We start from the raw sequence: 11,524 nt of genomic DNA, 5'->3' as shown, positions 1-11,524 counted from the left end.
TAGAACCTTAGTTAGGCCACACTTAGAACATAGAACATAGAACATAGAAAATACAGCACAGAACAGGCCCTTCGGCCCACGATGTTGTGCCGAACCTTTGTCCTAGATTAATCATAGATTATCATTGAATTTACAGTGCAGAAGGAGGCCATTCGGCCCCCCGAGTCTGCACCAGCTCTTGGAAAGAGCACCCTACCCAAACTCAACACCTCCACCCAACACCAAGGGCAATTTGGACATTAAGGGCAATTTATCATTGGCCAATTCACCTAACCCGCACATCTTTGGACTGTGGGAGGAAACCGGAGCACCCGGAGGAAACCCACGCAGACACGGGGAGGACGTGCAGACTCCGCACAGACAATGACCCAAGCCGGAATCGAACCTGGGACCATGGATCTGTGAAGCAATTGTGCTATCCACAATGCTACCGTGCTGCCCTTAAGAACAAATAAATCTACACTATATCATTTTCCCGTAATCCATGTACCTATCCAACAGCTGCTTGAAGGTCCCTAATGTTTCCGACTCAACTACTTCCACAGGCAGTGCATTCCATGCCCCCACTACTCTCTGGGTAAAGAACCTACCTCTGATATTCCTCCTATATCTTCCACCTTTCACCTTAAATTTATGTCCTCTTGTAATGGTGTGTTCCACCTGGGGAAAAAGTCTCTGACTGTCTACTCTATCTATTCCCCTGATCATCTTATAAACCTCTATCAAGTCGCCACTCATCCTTCTCCGCTCTAATGAGAAAAGGCCTAGCACCCTCAACCTTTCCTCGTAAGACCTACTCTCCATTCCAGGCAACATCCTGGTAAATCTTCTTTGCACCTTTTCCAGAGCTTCCACATCCTTCCTAAAATGAGGCGACCAGAACTGTACACAGTACTCCAAATGTGGCCTTACCAAAGTTTTGTACAGCTGCATCATCACCTCACGGCTCTTAAATTCAATCCCTCTGTTAATGAACGCGAGCACACCATAGGCCTTCTTCACAGCTCTATCCACTTGAGTGGCAACTTTCAAAGATGTATGAACATAGACCCCAAGGTCTCTCTGCTCCTCCACAATGCCAAGAACTCTACCGTTAACCATGTATTCCGCATTCATATTTGTCCTTCCAAAATGGACAACCTCACACTTTTCAGGGTTAAACTCCATCTGCCACTTCTCAGCCCAGCTCTGCATCCTATCTATGTCTCTTTGCAGCCGACAACAGCCCTCCTTACTATCCACAACTCCACCAATCTTCGTATCGTCTGCAAATTTACTGACCCACCCTTCAACTCCCTCATCCAAGTCATTAATGAAAATCACAAACAGCAGAGGACCCAGAACTGATCCCTGCGGTACACCACTGGTAACTGGGATCCAGGCTGAATATTTGCCATCCACCACCACTCTCTGACTTCTATCGGTTAGCCAGTTCGTTATCCAACTGGCCAAATTTCCCACTATCCCATGCCTCCTTACTTTGTGCAGAAGCCTACCATGGGGAACTTTATCAAATGCCTTACTAAAATCCATGTACACTACATCCACTGCTTTACCTTCATCCACATGCTTGGTCACCTCCTCAAAGAATTCAATAAGATTTGTAAGGCAAGACCTACCCCTCACAAATCCGTGCTGACTATCCCTAATCAAGCAGTGTCTTTCCAGATGCTCAGAAATCCTATCCTTCAGTACCCTTTCCATTACTTTGCCTACCACCGAAGTAAGACTAACTGGCCTGTAATTCCCAGGGTTATCCCTAGTTCCTTTTTTGAACAGGGGCACGACATTCGCCACTCTCCAATCCCCTGGTACCACCCCTGTTGACAGTGAGGACGAAAAGATAATTGCCAACGGCTCTGCAATTTCATCTCTTGCTTCCCATAGAATCCTTGGATATATCCCGTCAGGCCCGGGGCTCTTGTCTATCCTCAAGTTTTTCAAAATGCCCAACACATCTTCCTTCCTAACAAGTATTTCCTCGAGCTTACCAATCTGTTTCACACTGTCCTCTCCAACAATATCGCCCCTCTCATTTGTAAATACAGAAGAAAAGTACTCATTCAAGACCTCTCCTATCTCTTCAGACTCAATACACAATCTCCCGCTACTGTCCTTGATCGGACCTACCCTCGCTCTAGTCATTCTCATATTTCTCACATATGTGTAAAAGGCCTTGGGGTTTTCCTTGATCCTACCCGCCAAAGATTGTTCATGCCCTCTCTTAGCTCTCCTAATCCCTTTCTTCAGTTCCCTCCTGGCTATCTTGTATCCCTCCAATGCCCTGTCTGAACCTTGTTTCCTCAGCCTTACATAAGTCTCCTTTTTCCTCTTAACAAGACATTCAACCTCTCTTGTCAACCATGGTTCCCTCACTCGACCATCTCTTCCCTGCCTGACAGGGACATACATATCAAGGACACGTAGCACCTGTTCCTTGAACAAGTTCCACATTTCACTTGTGTCCTTCCCTGCCAGCCTATGTTCCCAACTTATGCACTTCAATTCTTGTCTGACAACATCGTATTTACCCTTCCCCCAATTGTAAACCTTGCCCTGTTGCACGTACCTATCCCTCTCCATTACTAAAGTGAAAGTCACAGAATTGTGGTCACTATCTCCAAAATGCTCCCCCACTAACAAATCTATCACTTGCCCTGGTTCATTACCCAGTACTAAATCTAATATTGCCCCTCCTCTGGTTGGACAATCTACATACTGTGTTAGAAAAGCTTCCTGGACACACTGCACAAACACCACCCCATCCAAACTATTTGATCTAAAGAGTTTCCACTCAATATTTGGGAAGTTAAAGTCGCCCATGACTACTACCCTATGACTTCTGCACCTTTCCAAAATCTGTTTCCCAATCTGTTCCTCCACATCTCTGCTACTATTGGGGGGCCTATAGAAAACTCCTAACAAGGTGACTGCTCCTTTCCTATTTCTGACTTCAACCCATACTACCTCAATAGGGTGATACTCCTCGAACTGCCTTTCTGCAGCTGTTATACTATCTCTAATTAATAATGCCACCCCCCCACCTCTTTTACCACCCTCCCTAATCTTATTGAAACATCTATACCCAGGGACCTCCAACAACCATTTCTGCCCCTCTTCTATCCAAGTTTCCGTGATGGCCACCACATCGTAGTCCCAAGTACCGATCCATGCCTTAAGTTCACCCACCTTATTCCTGATGCTTCTTGCGTTGAAGTATACACACTTCAACCCATCTCCGTGCCTGCAAATACTCTCCTTTGTCAGTGTTCCCTTCCCCACTGCCTCATTACATGCTTTGGCGTCCTGAATATCGGCTACCTTAGTTGCTGGACTACAAATCCGGTTCCCATTCCCCTGCCAAATTAGTTTAAACCCTCCCGAAGAGTACTAGCAAACCTCCCTCCCAGGATATTGGTGCCCCTCTGGTTCAGATGCAACCCATCCTGCTTGTACAGGTCCCACGTTCCCCAGAATGCGCTCCAATTATCCAAATACCTGAAGCCCTCCCTCCTACACCATTCCTGCAGCCACGTGTTCAACTGCACTCTCTCCCTATTCCTAGCCTCGCTATCACGTGGCACCGGCAACAAACCAGAGATGACAACTCTGTCTGTCCTGGCTTTCAACTTCCAGCCTAACTCCCTAAACTTGTTTATTACCTCCACACCCCTTTTCCTACCTATGTCGTTGGTACCAATGTGCACCACGACTTCTGGCTGCTCCCCCTCCCCCTTAAGGATCCTGAAGACACGATCCGAGACATCCCTGGCCCTGGCACCCGGGAGGCAACATACCTTCCGGGAGTCTCGCTCGCGACCACAGAATCTCCTATCTATTCCCCTAACCATTGAATCTCCTACAACTATTGCTTTTCTATTCTCCCCCCTTCCCTTCTGAGCCCCAGAGCCAGACTCAGTGCCAGAGACCTGGCCGCTAGGGCCTTCCCCCGGTAGGTCATCCCCCCCAACAGCATCCAAAACGGTATACTTGTTTTGAAGGGGAACGGCCACGAGGGATCCCTGCACTGTCTGCCTGTTTGTTTTTTTCCCCCTGACTGTAACCCAGCTATTCTTGTCCTGTACCTTGGGTGTGGTTACCTCCCTGTAACTCTTCTCAATCACCCCCTCTGCCTCCCGGATGATCCGAAGTTCATCCAGCTTCAGCTCCAGTTCCCTAACACGGTCTTTGAGGAGCTGAAGTTGGGTGCACTTCCCGCAGGTATAGTCAGTGGGGACACCGGTGGTATCCCTCACCACCCACATCCTACAGGAGGAGCATGTAACTGGCCTAGCCTCCATCCCCTCTTACCTTACAGAATATAGCTGCTGTGTGGACTAACTAGATCTCCGCCCTCCGACTCTGCTACACTTCTTGTAAACTCCAAGTACTCCAACTTGGAGTATAGTGTTCAATTCTGGTCGCCACACTACCAGAAGGATGTGGAGGCTTTAGAGAGGGTGCAGAAGAGATTTACCAGGGTGTTGCCTGGTATGGAGGGCATTAGCTATGAGGAGCGAACAAAGAACAAAGAAATGTACAGCACAGGAACAGGCCCTTCGGCCCTCCAAGCCCGTGACGACCATGCTGCCCGACTAAACTACAATCTTCTACACTTCCTGGGTCCTTATCCCTCTATTTCCATCCTATTCATGTATTTGTCAAGATGCCCCTTAAATGTCACTATCGTCCCTGCTTCCACCACCTCCTCCGGTAGCGAGTGCCAGGCACCCACTACCCTCTGTGTAAAAAACTTGCCTCGTACATCTACTCTAAACCTTACCCCTCTCACCGTAAACCTATGCCCCCTAGTAATTGAACCCTCTACCCCGGGGAAAAGCCTCTTGACTATCCACTCTGTCTATGCCCCTCATAATTTTGTAGACCTCTATCAGGTCGCCCCTCAACCTCCGTCGTTCCACTGAGAACAAACCGAGTTTATTCAACCTCTCCTCAGAGCTAATGCCCTCCATACCAGGCAACATTCTGGTAAATCTCTTCTGCACCCTCTCTAAAGCCTCCACATCCTTCTGGTAGTGTGGCGACCAGAATTGAACACTATACTCCAAGTGTGGCCTAACTAAGGTTCTATACAGCTGCAACATGACTTGCCAATTCTTATACTCAATGCCCCGGCCAATGAAGGCAAGCATGCCGTATGCCTTCTTGACTACCTTCTCCACCTGTGTTGCCCCTTTCAGTGACCTGTGGACCTGTACTCCTAAATCTCTTTGACTTTCAATACTTTTGAGGGTTCTACCATTCACTGTATATTCCCTAGCGGTTGAATAAACTCGGTTTGTTCTCACTGGAACGACGGAGGTTGAGGGGCGACCTGATAGAGGTCTACAAAATTATGAGGGGCATAGACAGAGTGGATAGTCAGAGGCTTTTCCCCAGGGTAGAGGGGTCAATTACTAGGGGGCATAGGTTTAAGGTGAGAGGGGCAAGGTTTAGAGTAGTTGTACGAGGCAAGTTTTTTTTACACAGAGGGTAGTGGGTGCCTGGAACTCGCTACCGGTTAAAAGTGGACAAGTCTCCAGGTCCAGATGAATTGTGGCCCAGGATGCTGTGGGAGGCGAGGAGGAGATTGCCGGGGCTCTGACCCAAATGTTTAATTCCTCTCTGGCCTCGGGGTAGGTGCCAGAGGACTGGAGAACAGGTAATGCGGTCCCGATATTTAAGTAGTACTGTAGCGACAAGCCAGGGAACTACAGACCAGAGAGTCTCACGTCAGTGGTGGGGAAACTACTGGAGAAGATTCTGAAGGAGAGAATCTATCTCCACTTGGAGAGGCAAGGTTTGATCAGGGATAGTCAGCATGGCTTTGACAGAGGGAGGTCATGCCTAACAAATTTCATTGAATGTTTTGAGGATGTGACCATGGGTGTAGATGAGAGGATGTCCGGTGGTGGCCCTGGGGTGAGTGGTCACACACAGGGCAGCTCCGGCTCAAAGGCGTTGGTTTGGGCACGTTATACCCGTTAGTGGGGTAGCTCCTGCAGGAAGGTAGTGCGGAAGGTGTAAGAGGGAGAGGCTCTCCCTAGGAGTGGCCTGTCTATTGGCTACCAGACCCGGCAAAAAACAGCTGAAGACCCGGACAAGGAGCTGTGAGGGGATCTGTGGGCCAGTAACAGTTTCGAGAATGGCTAAGGGGGGGGGGGGGGGGGGGGGGGGGGAGGCCGTCGGCAGTGGGAAAGCCCCGGATGGAGCAGTTGAGGACCTCCATCAAAGACAAATTTTGTCGGCAAAGGAAGATTTTTTACCCAGAGAGCTGTCGAGGCCGGGTCGTTAAGATTGTTCAAGGCTGAGACACAGACTTTTAACCAGTGAGGGGATCGAGGGTTATGGGGCTAAGACGGGAAAGTGGGGTTGAGAATTAGATCAGATCAGCCAGGATATCATTGACTCGATGGACCAAATGGCCTACTTCTGTTCCTACGTCTCAATGCCAATGGTGGAGTGATGGAAATCGTTGAATACATGAGAAGCAAGTACTGGAGTGGCAGAGGGCATGGAAGATCGCTTCGATGGAGAAAGTTACAGAGACTATCAGTAAATGGTGAGCCTCAAGTCTGTGTTACAGACTGTTCCATTAATCTCCTTACCTTGTTGCAGACTGTCACAGGCCCTCTTGTATCTGTCAGCGAGGGGAGGCAGGTCCCAGGACTGCACCTCAGCCAGGACCTGAAAATTAGAAGTAGGTCAGATCTTCATTTCTCCATCAGTTCAAAGGTCAGAGCAACCCAGAGGCAGAGAGCAGCAAACAACAGGAGAAGCAGCAGGATTTTCAGAGCAGAGGGAGCTTTACTCTGTATCTAACCGCGTGCTGTACCTGTCCTGGGAGTGTTCGATGGGGACAGTGTAGAGGGAGCTTTACTCTGTATCTAACCCCGTGCTGTTCCTGTCCTGGGAATGTTTGATGGGGACAGTGTAGAGGGAGCTTTATCCTGTATCTAACCCCGTGCTGTACCTGTCCTGGGAGTGTTCGATGGGGACAGTGTAGAGGGAGCTTCACTCTGTATCTAACCCCGTGCTGTTCCTGTCCTGGGTGTGTTTGATGGGGACAGTGTAGAGGGAGCTTTACTCTGTATCTAACCCTGAGCTGTACCTGTCCTGGGAGTGTTTGATGGGGACAGTGTAGAGGGAGCTTTACTCTGTATCGAACCCCGTGCTGTACCTGTCCTGGGAGTGTTTGATGGGGACAGTGTAGAGGGAGCTTTACTCTGTATCGAACCCCGTGCTGTACCTGTCCTGGGAGTGTTTGATGGGGACAGTGTAGAGGGAGCTTTACTCTGTATCGAACCCCGTGCTGTACCTGTCCTGGGAGTGTTTGATGGGGACAGTGTAGAGGGAGCTTTACTCTGTATCGAACCCCGTGCTGTACCTGTCCTGGGAGTGTTTGATGGGGACAGTGTCGAGGGAGCTTTACTCTGTATCTCACCCCATGCTGTACCTGTCCTGGGAGTGTTTGATGGGGACAGTGTAGAGGGAGCTTTACTCTGTATCTAACCCCGTGCTGTACCTGTCCTGGGAAAGTTTGATGGGGACAGTGTAGAGGGAGCTTTACTCTGTATCTAACCCCGTGCTGTACCTGTCCTGGGAGTGCTTGATGGGACAGTGTAGCGGGTGCTTTACTCTGTATCTAAACCCGTGCTGTACCTGTCCTGGGTGTGCTTGATGGGGACAGTGTAGCGGGAGCTTTACTCTGTATCTAACCCCGTGCTGTACCTGTCCTGGGAGTGATTGATGGGGACGGTGGAGAGGGAGCTTTACTCTGTATCTAACCCCGTGCTGTACCTGTCCTGGGAGTGTTTGATGGGGACAGTGTAGAGGTAGCTTTACTCTGTATCTAACCCTGTGCTGTACCTGTCCTGGGAGTGTGTTTGATGGGGACAGTGTAGAGGGAGCTTTACTCTGTATCTAACCCCATGCTGTACCTGTCCTGGGAGTGTTTGATGGGGACGGTGTAGAGGGAGCTTTACTCTGTATCTTACCCCGTGCTGTACCTGTCCTGGGAGTGTTTGATGGGGACGGTGGAGAGGGAGCTTTACTCTGTATCTAACCCCGTGCTGTACCTGTCCTGGGAGTGTGTTTGATGGGGACAGTGTAGAGGGAGCTTTACTCTGTATCTAACCCCGTGATGTACCTGTCCTGGGAGTGTTTGATGGGGACGGTGTAGAGGGTGCTTTACTCTGTGTCTAACCCCGTGCTGTACCTGTCCTGGGAGTGTTTGATGGGGACGGTGTAGAGGGAGCTTTACTCTGTATCTAACCCCGTGCTGTACCTGTCCTGGGAGTGTTTGATCGGGACAGTGTGGAGGGAGCTTTGTTCTGTAGCTGCCCAAGTGTTGAGACAGCGATCGCAGGTCTTACCTCCTCATTGCTCTGTAGAACGTGGATGATGGGGTCCTGCGGGGAGAGCAGTGCCCCTTCCTTCTTCAGTGAGAGTTTGGGCCGCAGTCCACACATCTGGTAATATCTCTGGGTAGCTTGTTCAGCCAGCCAGGACACAGTGCGCACCTCACTGTCACTGTGGAGATTAGGAGAGGTTAAACTCAGCGCTGAAACTGGAGGCTGAGATGTGTTACGAGGATTGTAGGAGACATTAGGATGCGGGACTACAGTGAGGTGTGGGCCAGAGAGCGTATGGGAAGAATGGCAGCTTCTGCATTCCTGGCGAGTGGGGAGAATGTGGGACTCGCTCCCACAGGGAGTGGGGAGAATGTGGGACTCTCCCCCACAGGGAGTGGGGAGAATGTGGGACTCGCTCCCACAGGGAGTGGGGAGAATGTGGGACTCGCTCCCACAAGGAGTGGGGAGAATGTGGGACTCGCTCCCACAGGGAGTGGGGAGAATGTGGGACTCTCCCCCACAGGGAGTGGGGAGAATGTGGGACTCGCTCCCACAGGGAGTGGGGAGAATGTGGGACTCGCTCCCACAAGGAGTGGGGAGAATGTGGGACTCGCTCCCACAGGGAGTGGGGAGAATGTGGGACTCGCTCCCACAGGGAGTGGGGAGAATGTGGGACTCGCTCCCACAGGGAGTGGGGAGAATGTGGGACTCGCTCCCACAGGGAGTGGGGAGAATGTGGGACTCGCTCCCACAGGGAGTGGTGAGAATGTGGGACTCGCTCCCACAGGGAGTGGGGAGAATGTGGGACTCGCTCCCACAGGCAGCGGGGAGAATGTGGGACTCGCTCCCACAGGCAGCAGGGAGAATGTGGGACTCGCTCCCACAGGGAGTGGGGAGAATGTGGGACTTGCTCCCGCAGGGAGTGGGGGGTTATGCGGACTCGCTCCCACAGGGACTGGGGAGAATGTGGGACTCGCTCCCACAGGGAGTGGTGAGAATGTGGGACTCGCTCCCACAGGGAGTGGTGAGAATGTGGGACTCGCTCCCACAGGGAGTGGTGAGAATGTGGGACTCGCTCCCACAGGGAGTGGGGAGAATGTGGGACTCGCTCCCACAGGGAGTGGGGAGAATGTGGGACTCGCTCCCACAGGGAGTGGGGAGAATGTGGGACTCGCTCCCACAGGGAGTGGGGAGAATGTCGGACTCGCTCCCACAGGCAGCGGGGTGAATGTGGGACTCGCTCCCACAGGGCGAGGGGAGAATGCGGGACTCGCTCCCACAGGGAGTGGGGGGGGTATGTGGACTCGCTCCCACAGGGAGTGGGGAGAATGTGGGACTCGCTCCCACAGGGAGTGGGGAGAATGTGGGACTCGCTCCCACAGGGAGTGGGGAGAATGTGGGACTCGCTCCCACAGGGAGTGGGGAGAATGTGGGACTCGCTCCCACAGGGAGTGGGGAGAATGTCGGACTCGCTCCCACAGGCAGCGGGGTGAATGTGGGACTCGCTCCCACAGGGCGAGGGGAGAATGCGGGACTCGCTCCCACAGGCAGCGGGGAGAATGTGGGACTCGCTCCCACAGGGAGTGGGGGGGGTATGTGGACTCGCTCCCACAGGGAGTGGGGAGAATGTGGGACTCGCTCCCACAGGGAGTGGGGAGAATGTGGGACTCGCTCCCACAGGGAGTGGGGAGAATGTGGGACTCTCTCCCACAGAGAGTGGGGAGAATGTGGGACTCGCTCCCACAGGGAGTGGGGAGAATGTGGGACTCGCTCCCACAGGGAGTGGGGAGAATGTGGGACTCGCTCCCACAGGGAGTGGGGAGAATGTGGGACTCGCTCCCACAGGGAGTGGGGAGAATGTGGGACTCGCTCCCACAGGGAGTGGGGAGAATGTGGGACTCGCTCCCACAGGGAGTGGGGAGAATGTGGGACTCGCTCCCACAGGGAGTGGGGAGAATGTGGGACTCGCTCCCACAGGGAGTGGGGAGAATGTGGGACTCGCTCCCACAGGGAGTGGGGAGAATGTGGGACTCGCTCCCACAGGGAGTGGGGAGAATGTGGGACTCGCTCCCACAGGGAGTGGGGAGAATGTGGGACTCGCTCCCACAGGGAGTGGGGAGAATGTGGGATTCGTTCCCACACGGAGTGGGGAGAATGTGGGACTCGCTCCCACAGGGAGTGGGGTGAATGTGGGACTCGCTCCCACAGGGAGAGGTGAGAATGTGGGTCTCGCTCCCACAGGGAGTGGTTGAGGTGAATATTGTCGATTCACTGGATAAACAGGATAAAGGAAGAGAAGGATATGGTGAGGCGGGAGAGAGAAGGCTGCTCTGGTGTGTCCTGTGTACCAAAAAAATTTCCCCCACACCTAATGCTCTCCCTGAACAGATTGCGCACCCTGAACGATGCTACGTACCTGTGTGGTATCGGGATCAGGAAGGTGTTATCCTGAACCTTGACCCTCACTCTGATTGATGGAGGCATCATTGGGTTGATCGGCGGTGAAAACGGGCCAGCAGTGATCTGGTGAGAGACAGGAATCGATGGATTACCGAGCTGAAAGCTGCTAACTACCGGGTAACCGGAGAGGATCGATGGTTTACTGAGCAGAAAGCTGCTAACTACCGAGTAACCGGAGGGGATCGATGGATTACCGAGCTGAAAGCTGCTAACTACCGGGGTAACCGGAGAGGATCGATGGATTACCGAGCTGAAAGCTGCTAACTACCGGGTAACCGGAGAGGATCGATGGATTACTGAGCTGAAAGCTGCTAACTACCGGGTAACCGGAGAGGATCGATGGATTACCGAGCAGAAAACTGCTAACTACCGGGTAATTGGAGAGGATCGATGGTTTACCGAGCAGAAAGCTGCTAACTACCGGGTAACGAGAGAGGATCGATGGTTTACCAAGCAGAAAGCTGCTAACTACCGGGTAACCGGAGAGGTTCGAAGGATTACCGAGCAGAAAGCTGCTAACTACCGAGTAACCGGAGATGTTCACTGGATTACCGAGCTGAAAGCTGCTAACTACCGAGTAACCAGAGAGGATCAATGGATTACCGAGCAGAAAGCTGCTAACTACCGGGTAACCAGAGAGGATCCCTGGATTACCGAGCAGAAAGCTGCTAACTACCGGGTAACCGGAGAGGATCGATGGATTACCGAGC

At 52.1% G+C, this 11,524-nt stretch overlaps 1 protein-coding gene across 1 annotated transcript in view; it reads right to left on the bottom strand.

Annotated features, from left to right (window-relative positions):
- Positions 1 to 11,524, bottom strand: part of tonsl (tonsoku-like, DNA repair protein) — a 97,672-nt gene that overhangs the window by 35,534 nt on the left and 50,614 nt on the right. The window contains exons 14-16 of the mRNA XM_072510164.1: positions 10,771 to 10,877; positions 8,376 to 8,532; positions 6,609 to 6,687 (exon numbers count right to left, since the gene is read on the bottom strand). Of these exons, the coding sequence (XP_072366265.1) occupies positions 6,609 to 6,687; positions 8,376 to 8,532; positions 10,771 to 10,877 (343 nt within the window). The remainder of the gene's footprint in view (positions 1 to 6,608; positions 6,688 to 8,375; positions 8,533 to 10,770; positions 10,878 to 11,524) is intronic.

The sequence above is a fragment of the Scyliorhinus torazame genome, chromosome 6 (genome assembly GCF_047496885.1).
Source record: "Scyliorhinus torazame isolate Kashiwa2021f chromosome 6, sScyTor2.1, whole genome shotgun sequence".
Lineage (NCBI taxonomy): Eukaryota > Metazoa > Chordata > Chondrichthyes > Carcharhiniformes > Scyliorhinidae > Scyliorhinus > Scyliorhinus torazame.
This window is presented reverse-complemented; position numbering and strand designations above follow the sequence as displayed.